This window comes from Lytechinus pictus, chromosome 2, assembly GCF_037042905.1.
Source record: "Lytechinus pictus isolate F3 Inbred chromosome 2, Lp3.0, whole genome shotgun sequence".
Taxonomy (NCBI): Eukaryota; Metazoa; Echinodermata; class Echinoidea; order Temnopleuroida; family Toxopneustidae; genus Lytechinus; species Lytechinus pictus.
This window is the reverse complement of record NC_087246.1, coordinates 5,218,726-5,237,541: the sequence shown is the minus strand read 5'-3', so window position 1 is coordinate 5,237,541 and position 18,816 is coordinate 5,218,726. Positions and strand designations below refer to the sequence as shown.

Sequence of the window (18,816 nt, the reverse complement as noted above, 5' to 3'; positions counted from 1 at the left end):
ATGTTCTTGGAGGTAGATGGATTCCAGACAGTAGATGCATATTCTACCAAAGGTCTGACAAGTGAGCGGTATGCTGTAGCTTTCAACTTGGGAGAGTTTACTCGCAGGTTTCTTCGTAGGAAGGCAAGGGTGTTGTTAGCCTTTTGACAAACATTGCTGATGTGACTGTTCCACTTCAGGTATGAAGTGATAGTGACACTGTCAAGATATTTTGTTGCTTCTACAAGAGTAAGGATAGCATCGTTGAATTTGTACTGTTGTACAATCCTGTTTTGCTTCCTGGTAACTGTGATGACTTCACACTTATTGGTGTTCAATTCCATCATCCACTTACTGGTCCACTCACTTAGTTTGTTGAGGTCTTGTTGCAGCTGGTCATCATCAGTATCTGACTGAACTGTGAGAAGATGATAGCATCATCAGCAAACAGTCGGACTCTTGACTTGAGTTGATCAGGCAGGTCATTGATAAAGTAGAGAAAGAGGCAGGGGCCGAGGACAGAGCCCTGTGGCACGCCTGAATTTACATCAATTTGAGATGAACTACGACCATCCAGGAGCTCTTGCTGCTTCCTGATATGAAGAAAGTTGGCAATCAAGCAGTTATTATGTCCTCTAACTCCATAGAACTCCAGTTTCCGGAGAAGGCGCTGGTGACCCACCTTGTCAAATGCCTTGCTAAAGTCCAGAACTAAGATGTCTGTCTGCTTTCCATCTTGAAGGTTGTTGGTCAGGTCTACCAGTCCTAACAATTGTAGCTCACATGACCTGTGTTGTCTAAAGCCATGCTGAAGAGGGTACAGAATATCCTGGTGGTTTCCATGCTTCATGATATTACTTGCAAGGATATGCTCCATCAATTTACATGCGATGCAAGTTAGTGAGATGGGTCTGTAGTTGCTTGGTTCCGCTCTATCTCCCTAGTGATATAGGACTTCCTGAAGATATCCCTCAGGGATGGAGCAATAATACCTGATAGCTCCTTGAGTACTAGAGGAGTGATGCCATCGGGACCAGGTGCTTTCTTTGGCTTCAGATTGTCAAGCAGTTTCTTGATGCCTTTTGTTGTGATGATGATATCTGGCATGGTTTCATAAGGCGAAGAAGGGGGAAGCAAGTCAGGAGGTACTGGAGTCTCTTCAGTGAATACTCATTGGAATTGGTGGTTGAGTGCATTGGCCTTTTCAGTGGGGTCGGTAAGCTTCTTTCCGGCTGACTTGAGTTGGGAAATTCCTCAACTGTCACTTCGGTTGAACTTAATGAAGCTCCAAAATCGTTTCATGGCCATGAATTGATTGTCTTCATCATCAGATCCATCGAAGATAGACTCAAGATATTTCCAGTATTCTTTCCTGATCTCTCACTGGATGATCCTCTTAAGACTGTTGCTATACTCTTCAAGGTTATATGCAGGGTGCTACATAAGCACTTGCCCGATTGCCCGGGGAAAGTAAAAGTTACAGTCGGGCAAGTGTTTTGAAGTAAAGAACAAAACTACTTGCCCGAATTGGGCAAGCAAAATTCTCAGAGTAGAATGACCAAAATCAGGGTCGATATGATATACTGACCCTAATATTGGTCGTGGCAGGCAAGATAAAATCACTTTGGAAAAAGGAAATGGTTTATAAAGCTGCAAAACTTTCTTTAGAAGAGGTAACTTTTTTTTTCAATGATTTTTTTGGGCAAGTGAAGTAGATTTTTGGGCAAGTATATTCCAACTATTTAAAAATTTACTTGCCTGACCGGGCAAGTGCTTCTAAAAAGTTATGTAGCACCCTGGTTATATGGAAGAAGTCCTCTGGATTTCAAGATGTTTGTACATTTCTTGACAACCCTACTCCTTTTCTTGATGAGCTTTCTAATTTTTGCAGTCACCCAAGGTAGGTTGGCTCTGGGCTTCAACATTGTATGAGGAATGTGTGCCTCGATACCATTCTTGATTCCTGCTTGAAATATGTCCCATAATTCACTAGTGGAGCCGTGGAGGCTTCCTTGAGCTTGGATGATATTTCATCAGCTACTTTTGACATGCTGTCCTTGAACCCTTCCCAGTCTGCTTTGCTGTAGACTGGAACCTTTCTAGGCATTTGATGCCTTCTTGATGGTTTCATGTCAAAGGTCAGCAGAGTCGTGACAGTCATGATCCGATATGCTAGGAAGGACACATACATTGAAGGCAAGGGTGGGATTGTTGGTGAGGAACAAGTCCAGAGTGTGAGCCGTCTTGTAGGTTCTTCTACAAGTTGGGTAAGGCCATGATCATCCAACATTTCCCCAAACTTATGGTGAAGAGCAGGATGGCTGCACGCCTTCACTGTCTGGTTTGTCCAGTCCCAGCCTGGGAGGTTAAAGTCGCCCCCGATGACAACAAGCTGACTTGGATTAAATCTTGACAGTGATTGTTGAAGCGCCATGAAAGGCCATTAACACGCAGTAAACAGTGCGTGTTAACGGCCTTTGTGCAAGAAGGCGACGCGTAGTCCGCGATATCATTATGAGATATCATTATGCTTGTGCAACACTTCCATTTCATTCAAGTACTACTATGTATTTGAGCTTATTTTAAATAGTGTTACTTTCCCTGTCCAAAAAGTGAGCACATCACTTAGATATGTTTGTTGAAATGAAAATATTCTTAATATATACACAACAAAAAAAGTAAGTCCCCCCTAAATCAAATTGCTGTAACTTTTGAACGGAATTATTTTGAGATATGATATTCCGTAGATGGTTTTCTACACTCATTAAGCAACTCCCGGAGAAAAATAAGATTGATCGGTTGAGTCATGCATGAGTAATTAAAGATTGAATTAAAAATGACCATTTTTGAAAGTCACAAGAGTCGTTTTTCAGATTGTGCACATACAAAATTGGGCAAATGTTGTCTTTAGGTGAATTTTATGGTGTTATGCTGTTTTACTATCCATCATTTAGCCACTCCACACACAATTTTGATATCATATATTCATGGTTGAGTGAGCACAATATATTGCAGGGGCCTCAGAAGCGGGGGGGGGGGGGGCTGGGCGGGGAGCTTCATCCCCCCACTTTTTTGTACTTGCATGTACAAAAATGTAAAAATGACCATACGATTGTGATTTTTTGCATGGTCAGCCCCCCCCCCCCCACTTTGAAAACCCTTCCCCGGCCCCTGTATTGTAACGTATCATCATAGGGGTTTATGGTTGTATCTTCTGCAACTTGTTAGATCATGTTAAAATTTGAAAATGTTGGTGGCTCCCCCGATTATAGGCCCCTCCCCCATTTTAAAATTCTGGACCCATCACTGATTTGTCCATAAATTAAACTGATCATGAGAAATTGTTAGGAAAAGAATACATTTATGCAGTATAAAGAGTATTTATTCCTAAGTTTTCGAATGTGCTCGCTCAACCATGAAAATGTTTAAAGTTCGGAAAGTGTGTGGTGATAGAAATGATGGATGATAAAAACAATAGGAATTAAAGTCTTATTTGAAACCGAATATGCCCCCAATATTCACTTTATTACCCTTTAAAATGAGTCTGTGACATTGAAAATACAAAATTTTCCACTTTGATGCGTGCTCACTCATCCATAAATAGACAAATCGATTTCATTTTTGCACAGAATTCTGCCCTTAGGTTGATAAACATTACTGCCAAATGACATTGCTAAAGACAGCCGTGAAAAAAAGTTCCACCATATTGAATAAGGGGTTACTTATTCTTAAACATGTGCACCCATAATGTACACAGGTCTATGAGAAACGAAGTCATAATTTTAACAAATATGAAATGAGGATTTGTTTCATGGACGGTTTTTGTTACTTCTGCCAATAGTTATTTCATGAAACTTCGTACATGGCTTCAGAGTAACACTATCCAAAAGGCGCGCACACCAAAATAACCATTCGATACGACACAGAGTGGGGCCAAGGCCTTGAACTTTCTTCTCATTTGCATAATTTTCGAATATTGTGTGCTCACTGATGCATTAAACATCGGGATTTTCATAAAAATCAAATCAAATGAACTATGCAAGGAGGTTTGTGACAGATATCCATTGTAGCAAATTGCATTTTTTCCAATAACGTAAAAAAGAGCTAATCGCATTCCACATGTTCATTCAAGCGTGGATATTTAATTAAACGCCTTTGAATCATTGAAGCATGTTAATTGGTCGTGAACATAACGAAAAAGTTGAGAAAAGATCATTTTCAGTTCCCAAAATGAACCAATACTTGCCTAAGATATTTGAAAATCGTATTTTTTGTTTTCAATAAATGTTCATTGAACCGTGAAACGATGAATATTGTTGAAGAAACTCTTCCAAAAATAACTGTCATCATATTCTATCATTTTTATTGATATAAATGTGTAAAAAATCCAATTATAGCAAATTTGGACTTGTGTTTATTCAACCGTGAAATTTAGCCAAAAAAGTTGTATCGTCTTTTAGAGAGTACATTTTACAAGCCTTCTGACAATTTTTTATGATGAGAATGTGGAATTGGTTCCAATAAAATGGAATCAAAGTCATGATATTTGGCTTGTGACTTTTGAAAAGGGACATTTTTGCCTTCTGACGGTGCCTACTGAAGCATGAAGTGAAATAGGTCCATAACGTTTACTCAGAGGTAGCTTATAAAATTACCTACACGCTCATGTAAAAATATATTAAAAACTCGCATTGGTTCGGAAATTATTGATGTTTGTTTAAGGGGGGACTTTTTGTTGTGTATAGATTGATGTACACAATTGAAAGGAAGAAAGGAACATGACAAAGCAATGGAGAAGGGGAGAAGGAGGGAAAGAGAAAGAGGAGAAAAAGAGTGGTGTTGAGAAAGAGTTTTAATTAGTTAGAAGAAAATAGTACACCACTTCAGAAATAAAAGTATGAAAAAAAAACATTTATCTAAAATCACATCCATGCAAATTTACAACACACAAGCCTATGTGGTGTTTTAAAACGCGTTTTAAAACATGTTTTAAAACACACCGTTTAAAACGTGCCAACCCTGGATGGCCCCCTCCCCCCCCCAAAAAAAAAAAAAAAAAAACTGCCATGGAAAACGAGTCTCCTTTCAGTAGCATCAATACTGAATATCAGCTTTGTAATCATTATATTGTAAAATATTGTATTTTTACTTCATTAAAAATGGGAAATATAAACTATTCATCATGACTTGACTCTTTTTTAATTCGTTTATTATTTGTTTCTGAATTGGAAAAAGAGATTTAAAAAATTACAATTTTATTGAAATTTTACTTTCCACCTGTTGGGGGACCCAAAGAATATAGGCTATCAGGATTAGGTCCCTCACACAATTTGCAAGATGACTAGCCATCTGTGAAGGAGAAAGTAAAAAAACTTCTTTTTAAAAATTCATGTGTAAAAACTCCTCCAAACAGACCGATTTCAGCTGTATAGTGGTGTAAGAGTTACAAGTAAGGTTTTGATAAGAAACTTATGATTTGCACTTTTACATTCTGAAAGTTCGAATTTTGATTTTCGATTGGATCATCATTCTTGCTTTTTTTTCTCTCTTCAGAGACTAATGAGAAGAAACATAAAGAGAAGAAACCAAACCAAGTGACCAAGAAGCAAACAAAATCTGGTAACCATGGCAATAAGAAGTCCTCACAGAAGGCATTTACTCATCCTCTCCTAGCTTCCTCACTCAAGGAACACAGTCACAATGTTCTCGATCTGGATTTCAGTATCAATGGCAAATATGTTGCTTCGTGTTCTGAAGGTAAAGTAGACATTCAATACAACACCAGTTCAACAGCCACATACATGTAACATTGTTTGGAACACCCAACATTACACATAATCTGTTCAGGGAATCAGTGCAGTGAATATGGGTCAAAATAAAAACCAACCACAACACCTAACCTGAAAATGGGGATAGTCAATACCAGTGGCGGACCGTGACCCGGAGGAGACAATGATTGGAGGGGCACTGTATGGTTTGTGAACAATGCTGTGCCCCTCCAATGCTTTGTCTCCTCCAGGTCACGGTCCGCCACTGGTCAATACAAACAACAACCACAACACCCAACTTAAAACATGGTTGGTGTTGGAATGAGGGTCAAACAAATGTCAACAAATAACACTTAACTTGAATTTTGTCATGCTTAGTTTTGGGAACTTTATACATTATGTGAGGGAAAAACAGACCCCAACCACAATACACCTTGAATTTAGCCATGGTTGGTGATGGGAACTTTGTGCAATAGGTGTGGGGGAACAAACCCCAACCACAATGTCAGGTTGGCATATTACCAGTGTTTTGAGCTTGAGTTTGCCATCATTTGGAAAAATGGAACTTTAAACCAAAAAAAAAATTGAAATGCTGTTCACCAGCCTGATTCCAGCACACAACACCAACATAATTCTTGGAGTCATTCTGCTCGTGAAGCTATTACCTGCACTACAGTACATTTCTTTAGATGTTTGATTTTTATTATTCACATGATTCTCACTCTCTTCTCAGTGATATGTTGTTATACTTGTATTGTTTTATTCTTGACTTGTTTGATGTATGAATTGTTATATTGGAAGAGATGAGATGAATTGAATGTAATCTTTGCCTGAGCTTAAATATTTGCTATTTCACTTGATGTAATTTCCAACTCAGCTTGAGATGAGATTGATTTGTGCAATGACATTGATTTTGTATCAGTTTTTTTTTAAGTGATTCTAATGATGTTTACATTTAACAGATAGGACTGTTCGTGTTTGGAGTGTTAAAGAATTCAAAGAGAAAGAACACAAGTGAGTAATATGAAGCAAAGATATATTGGGTGTTACAAGAAAAATATTTTCAATTGCAAATCACTCGTAAGTCCTAAAATCATGTGTAAGTGAGTGTTGCAAGAAAGTGGAGTTGCAGTCGAGCACAAATCAACTACAAATTTGCATTTAATCAAAGGACTTGCAAATGATTTCGGACTAATGCATGATTTAGAATCAATTGTAAGTTTCTTGCAGCATCCATTAGAAACACAAGTTTGGAGATTGAACTATCTAAAGTCTCAAAGTGATTGGGAAAAAAATCAAAGTATAATGTTAGAGCTGGGAATCCCCAAAATTATCAGAAATTAACTTTTTTGTCCAGATGATTCACAAGCACTGCAAATATGGATGCATAGGACCACACACAAATGTTTGGCCCAAACATAACAATTTTTTTTCCTTGCTGGGTGTTTATTTTTGGGGGATAGGGGTCATAATTTTTTTTTATTAGGGCTTTTAAAGAGCATTCCTTTTGCATTGGAGGTTATTATAATCTTCCTAAATAACAATAACCCTTTAAAATTCAATTTACCCACTAAAGGGGTCCATTTAACAAAGCTTACCACTTGATCAGGCTATATTTTTACTCTTTATTATGTGCAATCAAGCATACTTGAGTTACCATTCAGACTGTATGTGAAATTTTAGTATTTAAACTTTAAACAACTTTTCTGACAATAAATATCTTTATTATTATAATTTCCTTAAAAATTCTCTGATACCTGGATATTTAAAAAAAAATCCACAATTTTAAAAAATCTGTACTTGACAAAAGGATGTTTCTAAAAACATAGTTAGCCTCTTCCTTGAGGTTTATGATAAATTCATGTGTTACCTTTGATTTTTACAGATGTGTTAGAGGAAATGTGGAATACGATCATGCTACAAATATCAAGTTCAGTCCAGACTGCAAGTAAGTAGTTGATGCTTTAAAGTTGAAAGTGATATGTACTTCCCAGGCCAAGTTATGATTTATATAGCCCTCTTCTGCTAATACTACTACTACTACTCATGATTTCAGCTGACAAATCGAGGCATTTCTATTCATGAGGAAAGACATAAATTAGCATTTTGAGCATATTCAAAACCTATAAAGCATCGGATGGATAGCATTATTATATTTAACAGTAATCCATTTAACTGATGACAAATTTGAATAAAAGTGAATTAGATTGGTCTCTTTTATTTAAAAGTAATAAATTCCTTTCTTGTCTGAATCTATCAAGGAAATCAAAACCATCATTATGAGAATTGGATGTAAACATGGAGTGATTTATTTCAAAAATTTTGCCCAGATTCTCTTTTTTTTTGTAACCTAATTGTATATCTTGCAGATATTACAATATGAGACATTCATTCTTTTTTTTTTTACTATTATTCATGTTCATAGCCTTTTCAGGTTTCAGAACAAGGTTGATTTTTTCCTCTCTACATATTGCTTAATCAAGGTTTTTTTTTTTAGATGCATTGATGGCAGTTATTGATTTTTACCTTTTTTGATTGATTCTGTTTTAGGTCTTTCATCACAAGTATCACCAATGGCAATTGCATTCGTGTTTTTAAACTTGGCAAAAAGGAAGACAGCTCAGCAGTTCAAATTACTCCTGTTCTTGACTTTCCCAAGGTAAAGTATCAAACCAAAATCCATGTTATTTACATGTGTTTTTAAACTATAAGCATAATACATACTAACTTTAAACCTCAAATTGAAGTCTCAATTTATCATCAATCAGACTGTAAACATCTATCATTTTAATTGATAGCAACTTAATGCTGCAGGCACACAATGAATCTGATTTCCATCTGTAGACCAACCAATGAAATGTCGTTCAAAATAATGCCTTGATTGGTCTGGTATCGGTTTTGTCAGTGTGACTTTGCTGGGGTTTCAATTTTTCATGTACATGTAAGTAAACAAAATTTTGTTTTCAGAACACATAATCTCCAATTTCACAAATATTGTGTTTGATTTTGATCTATTTCAAATGCACATGATTATTTGTAATTATATTTTGTGTAAATATTAATGTTTTCTATCATTGAATTTGTTAATTTACTTTAAAAAATTATATTCCATGTGCAGAATATTACGTGATAACATAGTTTCCCCATCAATCATCAATCACAGCAACGGAACAATGTGCTTTGCTAATCACCTAAGAGTCAAAGAGTCATAATCATCATGTATAACTTTGAGGACGTGTAAAATAAGACATCTTGTTTGCTGTCTTTCCCCATCATGTGTAGTGAAAATCGTGCAAGATCTAGATGCTTGAGCACTGAGTGCAGTCAAAGTTTATGCTAAATAACACTGCCCCAAGATTGTTTTGTTGTGAAGATAATATTCCTTTGTGAGGTTACAATTACTTTGCTTTATCCCGATCTAGGTGCTTGCGCCTCATTATTTTCAATCAAATTTCTTTCTTATAGAGAAGTACAAATAATTTTTCCTTCCTTTTATATTTGTTCCAGATGTGGAATATAAAGCATAAAATCATCTCTTGGTTTCAGGGGACGAGGCAAACTATCACTGCATCGGTGAGCTGGATCTACTTGCTATCATTATTCAGTTTAGCTTCTTCAAGCTAGCGTCGAAAGTGATAGTTTGCCCATCCCTTTTACCAACGGTGAATCTTTCTTTGCGTACTAGCCAGAGTGGGACCTGCTCAGACAAAGAGTTTTGGGGTGGAAGCAATGTTTAGACACAGTCATTCAACCCCTAACTCTTTGTTTAATAAGAATATTCTGACATCACTTCCTATCCATATCATTACAAAGATAACACTTATCTTATATTTCAGTTTCAGCATGATCTACTTTGTATGAACATTTACAACAAGAAAAATAATATAAAATGTCATAATGCCCTATTTGGTAGGCATGAAATAAAAGAAAGACAGTTGCTACATTATTCCTCCCAATTCTTATTTTTTCACTGCCTGTAATTGTTTCTGTGTTTACAGAGTCGTGATCAAGATATATTGAGTATTGGCGTAGGGTCCAATGCATCAGGTAGCTTCATCATGGTGGCATACAGAGATACTACTATACAGATCTGGAATACAAAAGGTAATGCTTTACACAACTGACAACTCATAGGCCCAAATTCACAAAGATGGTTTAAAAACCATCGATTGAACCTATGGTTTATGCAGATTTCATATATAAATTACACCTATTTACCAAGTATATTAAAAAATGTCCAATGCTGATGTGCGCTTTTGCCACAGTGAGCCAAATTGATGCCTGTTGCTATAGTTAAGTACGCTACTTTATTCATGAGTCCAAGGTTTGTACAGTGGACTTATTAATTCAAAACAGTGCACTGAAATAGATGTAATGTTTTATTTTAATGTCTTTAGGAGAAGTACTGGCTTCACTGGATACTCATCACATGAACAACAATTATGCAGCTGTCTCCCCATGTGGTCGATTTGTAGCATCGTGTGGTAAGTTACTACTTCTTAACTTTCGATTAAAGAAGATGATTTCATTGAGTTACTGGAATTTTATTTATTTATATTTTTTTCATAACTAAAGAGGTAAAGCTCAGAGAAAGTCTTCAAACACTTTTGTAACAGTTATTTTAATTTTTAATCAAGGTACTATGAGAATTTTTTTCATTTTGAAATGGAAAAATAAAAAATGAAATATTGAGTGAAACTGGTTCTGTTAACAAGATTTTAAACAAAAAAATGGTCTTTGATGAATAATTTGTTTGTTTTGTAGTTAGAATTAAGAAAATAACACACTTTACCATACTTGCAATCAATGTTAAACAATGATAATGTATTACTGGATCCCGCAAGGATATCTTGTTCCGCAAAAGGAAACATTCCAAAGATATTACAATGACAGATTGGCAATTTTTTCAGCAAATTGAAGAAGTCATGTGAGAGGGTGAAACTTTTCAAAGAAAATATGCCTGGGAGTTCAGCCACAAGTCTTTTTTAGCACACAAGCATAAGCATCAGACTCAGTCACATGGGAAATTACATCCCATTTCAGAAATGCATTAATCGTGTATCGTGAAATGTTACAGTGACGACTTTGCAGTTTGCAACATCAGTCTGTAGAGTGAGTGAATATCCAAATTAGGTGTGGAGATTTATATGAAGGTAGAACTTTCACATTGAATTATATGACTTTGTTATTGTAGGCTTTACACCAGATGTAAAGGTGTGGGAAGTGATGTTTACTAAAGGTGGTGATTTCAGTGAGGTTATGAGAGCAATGGAGTTGAAAGGTCATAAAGCAAGCGTCTATTACTTCTCTTTCAATCTTGACTCATCAAGGTGAGAATACTTTTCTTTATATTCTTGTGGTCTATATATGGGGTCATTTCATTTGATTAAATTTCAATTATTTCCATGATAATCTGAAATTGTACAATTCAAGAATATACTGCAATTTGAGTTTTTGAGTTGCAAAAGATTATTCCAGAATTTTGAGTAACCACTTGGTGATTATATGACGGGTAAATTATTCATTTATTATTGTGAAAATCTAGGAAACAGAGAATGTAGTCTAATAAATTTGGAAGGTATCCTTGGAAAAGAAAGTAATCTAGTAGTTTCATGGTACATCATGTATCTTTCTTGGACATATTTTTGGTCCTGAAAAAGACACACAAGCTCGCCATTTTCGCAAGTATGTTCTTGCTGTCATCAGGAATTATAACTCAAAATTTGTAAATCAACTAGAATCCATCAAAATTGGCATCTTGATTGGCTCTAGTAATCTTTTATCCAATTATAATCATATCTCTCTCTTTTTTCTAGAATGGCTACGGTGTCTAAAGATGGCACATGGAAACTATGGGATACAGATGGTAAGATTTAATTCTTGATGTGAAATCTAAATTGAGGCCAATGCCTGAAGACATGGATCTACTATTTACAGTAACATCAAATTACTGTGCATGCAACTCCCATATGTGCGATATTCTGTTTAAGAATACTGAATAGTTCTATGTTGCATATTGTAAAAGCAATAATCTAAATTTCAAGGGTATTCTTCAGAGATAAACTTGTAACTATTTCAATTTTTTGAGAATTTGAAGAGTTCTTCCCAGAATTTTACTTATTTTACCTCTGATGCCACACATAATGTTTTAATGTTAAACATAAGTTTCAGCTGAGATAACAATCTCACAAGGAGTTCAAACAGAATCCAGTCGGACTGCAGGCCCCTATGCTAATGAGCAAATAGGCCAGATTCATCCAAATCATCTCGTGGCTGAATCCTCCTCCCTGCAAAACCTCATGAATCATGAGATTTTCTTTCTCTAAGAATTTACCTACTTTAACCTCAAGTCAAATCAAATATCATTGCACCATCAGATAGAGTCAATGTTACTCTTTTATATTGGTCATTTATTTTGTAAAAAATGTTTTGATAAATTAAGTGAATTTCAGGCCTGAAAATGTGCATCAAAACTGAATTTTCTTCCTCTCTTTTCTTTTGCAAATTGTGTCAAACTTTTTATTTTGAGCCTCGAAGATATCTATATTACCACAAAGCTGAATTTCTGTACTTTCTCACAATGTCACTCTTAATATGAGGCACCTTTTATTCTGGTCAAGATCACACTTTTCCCAACAAGGTACAAGACGAGATTTCTAAAATTTAGGAGTAGCACTCAATTTAGAGTTCTGATTGGCTGGATAAGGCTTCAAATGGGTATTTTGATGAGATTACCACTGTGGGAGTGTGACCTTGCCGTGAACCCAGCACTGGAACCGTTGAGTGTGTGGTCTCTTTGACCAATCAGAGTGCAGTATTCTTGTTTTCAAGCTGCTTAAGGTACTTGGCCAATGAAAAGTGTGATCTTGGCCCGATTAAACCAATTCTTGTTTTAAAACCTATTTCATTTTTTAAGCATAGGCATTCAGCTTTATCATGATATAAAAATCATTTGGGCTCAATCAAAGAAAAGTGTAAAAATAGCAAGTTTTGTCAGGTGAAAATAATTATTTTGTAGCATATTTTAGATCAAAATTTTCACCTACATTACAAAATCTTGAAATAAATTCAAACACATGACCTGAAAGAATGATTCTTCTTCTTTACAATGGTACCAAAATCATAAAATATGAATATTTAGAGCAGCAATGACCGAATTAAAAGAGGTGTTTTTGTCTGCATCAAGCTCATTACATATGCAAAACCTCTCTAGTCATGAATATCACTTGGATAAAAGAAGCCACTTTTTGGGGACCTGCCTACTGACTGAAACTAATAATTCAATATGTAAATAAAAAACATGTGCCAAATGATTCCAGGAATAATTTTAATTTGATAATAGTGATACTAACATTAATTAGTAATTGTCTTTCTCTTTGATAATGATGAAAAATAACAAGTTAATAATAATAGAAATAATAATATTGTGATGATGTTATTGTATTACAGTTCATGATACATTTATTGAACTCATTAATAATTACATGAGAAGTCTATTAGAGACTATATTTTAAGAATCTCACAAAGTTGAGGCGTAAAAACTCTGCTCTCAGATGTTTATTCACTACATTCAGTTGCTAACTGTTAAGGGCCATTTGGACAGTTTGCTATTTTTCCTAAATGATTTTAACTAATGAATATTGTAGAAAATTTAATTCTCTTTGTTTTATCTCATTGCATATTTGCTTGTCACAACCTCAGTATGTTTATCATGCAAGATTTTAGTCTCTTTTATATCTATTGCTATTTTGTCTCCACTAATTTAATGTATTGCCATCTTTCTTTTAAATTGTTCTTCCCTAATGTATCCTTGTGTCTTTTATGCACTATATCAAGTTTGCTCCTATTGTTTTACTGATATTTCATTGGTTATCTTTATTCCAACTTTCAATATATTTTGTTTTCTGGCCTGATTTATGCTTGCTTCATTCGCATGCCTTTTTGTCTTGTGCTACCTCTTCACGCTCTTTATCTCTTTGTCCCACCCTACCGGCTTGCCACCCACTCCTTTCTTTGATCTCTCTCTGTCCTTCATTTACCTATCTCTTTCTCTCTGTTTCTCATCTCCTTACCATTCTCAGTTGAGTATGCTAAGCAGCAGGATCCATACCTCCTCCTGACGGGTCAGTACCCCCACTCCGGCCCTTGCCTCATTGCTCTGTCTCCTGATGCCTACAGTGTAGCTATTGCTCAGGGCACCGAGATATGGCTGTACAGTGCCGATGGTAAACAACAAGAAGAGCACTTCCAAGATGTACATTCACGTGAGTAATCTTGTTTTTTACTCATCCAGAATGATTGTCTCTGTTGGCTTCACAAGATGCTTGTTCACTTTGGATGTTGTGAAACCATCCTGTCAGTGATTTCCTTTGGCAATTTTGCTCTCATCATATCATATGAGACAATAGCAGTACCTTATGAAAGTTGTCAGTGAAAATAACTTAAAGTACACATATTTCTGGAAATTCCCCAGACATATTTTACATGGATATATCACTATACATTTATCTCTTACATTCAAACTTATCCATTGCAGCATTGATGAGTGACTTCTTGATAAAGAAATCAAGTACTCTAATTTTCAATTCAATCTAATTCAATTCGGTTTTATTAAAAAATACTAGTCAAAATGTCTGAAGACTAACAGTGTGAGTTCACAATAAGAAACACACAATATAACAAATGAAATGAATATATAACATGCAGTTACCATTATCCAACTAATTACACAAAGAAATGTATATATATATAATGAATTATCTTGTGACAGAGAGTATCTCCAAACTAGGCTTTGATCCCAGTGGGAAGTATCTTGTATCAACTGGTGACCGCTTCATTCGAATCTTCCACAACATCATTGGTTTAAAGGCACTTGTCTCTGATCTAGAAGGAAAACTCAAAAAGACAACGTCGGGAGCCATGAAGGAGAGACTCGACTTTCAGATCAAGTCAACCAGGTATCAATTGTGCACAGCAAAATTTCAATTTGCCTCTAACAGGTTAAAAAGAATAATCAGTGTAGACAAAAGATTTTGTTTAGTAGATAACATCAAATCAATTGAGGAATGGAGGTAAAGACTTGCATATCATGATGCCTAAGTCAGAGATAAGAGTGGTGCAAAGTCAAGCAGGGCAGTAGATTAGCCCCAACGACATCAGACAACCCATGTGATAGCCATATACTATGTATTTTTATAACTTTGCTGCCATGTTGAGCCTGATTTTTCAAAATTTGCATTCATTGCCTGACTGGTATTCAAATTGGAATCGTCATTTTCAATTGAAGAAAAAATCTGAAATATGAAACAGATTAAGCAATAAGTGTTCACTGTATTTTGCAAGTGGCTGTAAAGACTTGAGGTTTTGCATTTCATGTTAATTTTATTATGAATTCACAACAACTAAAAAAATCTTTCTTTTTTATGTCATGTAAGGAAACATGTTATTTTGATGGTTTCAAGTAGTAATGAATTTATTCTGCCCCCCCTTTACATTTTCTTTTGACAGTGCTGATATTGATGCCATCTTGAATATAAAACCACCTGCAACTCCACCTGCGACATGACACAGACAGTCCAGAGGGGAATCCCTGTAGATCATAGTGAGGTCATTAGGGAATTTCCCTCCCAGCAGGTGCCTTCAAAGGCTTTCATGACATTCTCTAATAGTTTACTTTTAGTTTTTCTTTAGGTTTAGATTTAGAATGTTAACCAATTTTTATTGAAGGTTTTTGGTAGTACTTAGAATCAAATAGGGTTTAATATAAAAAGTGTTAGAAACATCAGATTATGTTTTTAGAAGATATTAGTAATTAGTGGTAAGCCATCAACAGAGCTGGTAACTCCTTTCTGTTGCAATATATACATTGTTGGCTTTTTTTTGGTCAAAATATTTCAGATTCCAGAGGTGAACATGATTATGGTACACTGTAACTACTGTCTGGGGGCTCTCAAAATAATACAAGGTTGACTTTTTGTGCAAGTCAGTTTTCCCTGGAAATTTTCAGACGAACAACTTCAGTAAAAAAGCAACAAAAGTAGCAAAGGATAGACAGACATGTGTACTTTAACAAAGATTCCATGTTCTAATCTTGTTGCTTTTATTTCCAATACACTATGTTTTAACCCTTAATGAATACTGCAAGCTGTTTGTATAGCTGAAAACTGTAATTTGATAAGCTATTCAAACCTACCCTACTTGTATTTATCAAATCTCTCAGGTTGTATTACCTTCAAGTTCAGGGCCCTAAATATCACATTTCAATCGTTAAACTTTTATTCATGATTGTAATTGAAGTTCCATAACTATGAATAAGAATATGACAGTTGATTGTAAGTATTGATCACTTCTCTTTAGGTTTACAGGGCCCAGGGATGAAATTATTTGCTTTACCCCAAAATGTATAACTCAAACTTAATTGAACATCTGTGGTACAAGAAGGTGATCTCCTAATTTGAATGTGCTATTGTTTACAACTCATGCTTGTGTTATAAACATTGTTAATAGACATTCACTGCAGAACAAAAATGCATCCCTTAGAACAGGGAGCATGCTATTAACCCTAATAATCTGGGGGGCAGTGGGGTTGGCTGGACATTATGGCCCCCTTGAATTTTTTTGTGATAAATCCGCTCACAAAATAATAATTGACGAACACCCAGGTACTCAGTTGCGGAATCATGCATTATTGTGTGAGTGTGTGTCAGACCCCAAAGTCAATACAAAATGTGTTTTCAGGTAAAATTCATAATTAAGTGATTATTTTTTGCTTTTATTGACACAGTTATTTAATTTGATGCTATTTATGACCAAAATAATGTCATAAACAAATTTTGTCAAAAAATATCAAAAGAGAAAGGTTTACAAACATAGAATTTTTAAAGTTAAAAAAAACACAATAAAATGAATAAGAAATCAATTTTTTTTTCAAGTACAATTGCTAGGAGTGCTATGAAGAATATCTACAACAAAACTTAGTATTTTAGGTGCTTTGTATATGAACTTAGTGAAATTTACCTATGTAACCTTGTAGATTTCATCATTCTCTACAATCTGCTGCTGAGATCTTAAGGGTGCCATAATACTCCCCCTGAGAGTGGCAAAAATCAGAATACCCTGGGACTATAAGGGTAAGACAGAGTATTCTGTAATATGTCATGCTTTCAACATCATTCAGGTTTTGTTGTGGAGTTGGTAAGTATTCAGGCCCTTTAAGCCTGTGCATTCTTTTATGAATGTGTTCAAGAGAATGTGTTTTGTTGAGAAAAGGTTTTAGACATTAAATTAAAATGTATTGTTCACATTTGAAATGCTTTTGAAGATATCTTCATTATATTGTTACTGTTGTTAGTCTTGTTACATTATTGTGTCAGTACAAAATGACTGAATTATATTCAAAATTTGTTGTCTGTTCATGAGTAAAAATGGTTTAGAATTTTACAACTTTGATCATTGTACAGGGTCAGTTTACCAGTATGGGTAATTTTTTTAGAAAGAAGGGCTGCTGTATACATGTCTGATCAATTTGTATCTTTAAAACAATTTTTTTTTTTTAAGTGTTACAAAACAAATTAATGTGAAGGGTTTCAATTTGTCATATTATTGTTTTAATGTCAGATGAAATCAGGTGGGTGTTTCATAAAGCTGTTTGTAAAAACATGCACAACTTTATGCACGACTGGAACATGGTCTAGGTCCTAACTCAATTACATAAGGATATATCACTTTGCATGAGGAAGGGTTACCAGTCTTGCGTAAAGTCATTTGTATCTTACGAATAGCTTTATGAAACACCCACCAGATTTTTATTTTTTAAGGACATATGGGACTGATACTACACCAACTGAACTTGTGTATTTACAAGAGAACCCCCCCCCCCCCCCCCTCGCACACACACACCATATTGTTAGGCTTTGTTTTACAACCTTACAGTTATTGATATTTAAACCTGTGGTAAATGTAATTGTTCCATTGTACAAAAGCAATCATTCCCATCCCTCACCTTATATGCTCTGGACTGTCTCTTCTTCTTATGGTCTTGTCTAATTTGATGTAAATTCTGCATAGCAATCCAAAACATTCAGGGGGCCATTTCGTAAAGCTGTTTGTAAGTCAAGAGTAACTTTTAGAGCGACTGCTGATCCTTTCTTGTGGTAAGTGATATTCACAATTAAATTCATTCATTAGTGATTATTTAGCGCTTAAGAAAGGTTCACCAGTCATTGTTAAAGTCGCTCTTAACTTGCGAACATCTTTATGAAACAAAGTGTCGTGTTTTAATCTACGATCAATTCTAATGTCATTATGGGGAAAAAAGGTTTGGCTTTCATACAGAAGTTGTTGGGGTGTGGTAATGATCACTTCCATTTAACTGAATGAATTTGAACTTTAATATATTTGCATTTTGATACATTTGGGTGTTTTTTAATGTCAGAATTATTTCATGAAATATATTTTAATGCAGATTCACTGTTTTATTTTTCTCTGCCGGGTTAGTGGTAAAATAATGATTTTTTTTTTCATTTTGACTGCTCTTTCCAGACTATTCGAGCTTGCATATTTTATCATAATTTTATTTAATTTTGCTTTTTAATGTCATTTTATTGCCAGTAATGAAATAAAAAATATTGATTAAAATTCAATTCTCTGCATTTGAATTGTATATTCTGAGAAATTGTGAACTCCAATAATAAAGCAGTAGAGTATACAGTCTATATACTCACTACTCTTTTTATCTCTTTCTCTATCTCTGTCTTCCTCTCCATGTCTTTCCCATAGCAAGGCTTGTTATAAAATTTCCGCTTACATTCCAATATAAACTTTATTTAAAAGAAATGGTTATTATTATTATTTATTTGACCTAATCATGATACAACCATAGATGACATTATACATGGTAAAAATAAACAATACAGAATGGAGCAGTGCTACATGCTGGTCAGGGGTAATAAAAGCTTAATAAATAGCTGTTGCTCGGAAGCATTGTTACAGATCAAATTGTATTGTTGTTTCATTTATTTCCATCATTGCTAATAATGATGACAAGAGTCTACATATTGACAAATGGCAG

General features: G+C 35.0%; 1 protein-coding gene across 1 annotated transcript; it reads left to right on the top strand.

The window, feature by feature from the left end:
* The first annotated feature begins 2,138 nt into the window (after positions 1 to 2,138).
* LOC129253640 (transducin beta-like protein 2) lies at positions 2,139 to 18,388 on the top strand. The gene is made up of 12 exons (XM_054892064.2): positions 2,139 to 2,241; positions 5,533 to 5,736; positions 6,710 to 6,761; positions 7,633 to 7,695; positions 8,298 to 8,406; positions 9,746 to 9,851; positions 10,145 to 10,231; positions 10,942 to 11,077; positions 11,564 to 11,613; positions 13,829 to 14,011; positions 14,518 to 14,704; positions 15,255 to 18,388. Exons 1-12 carry the CDS (start codon positions 2,139 to 2,141, stop codon positions 15,310 to 15,312), a joined length of 1,338 nt encoding a protein of 445 aa, XP_054748039.1. The 3' UTR covers positions 15,313 to 18,388.
* The last annotated feature ends 428 nt before the right edge of the window (positions 18,389 to 18,816 follow it).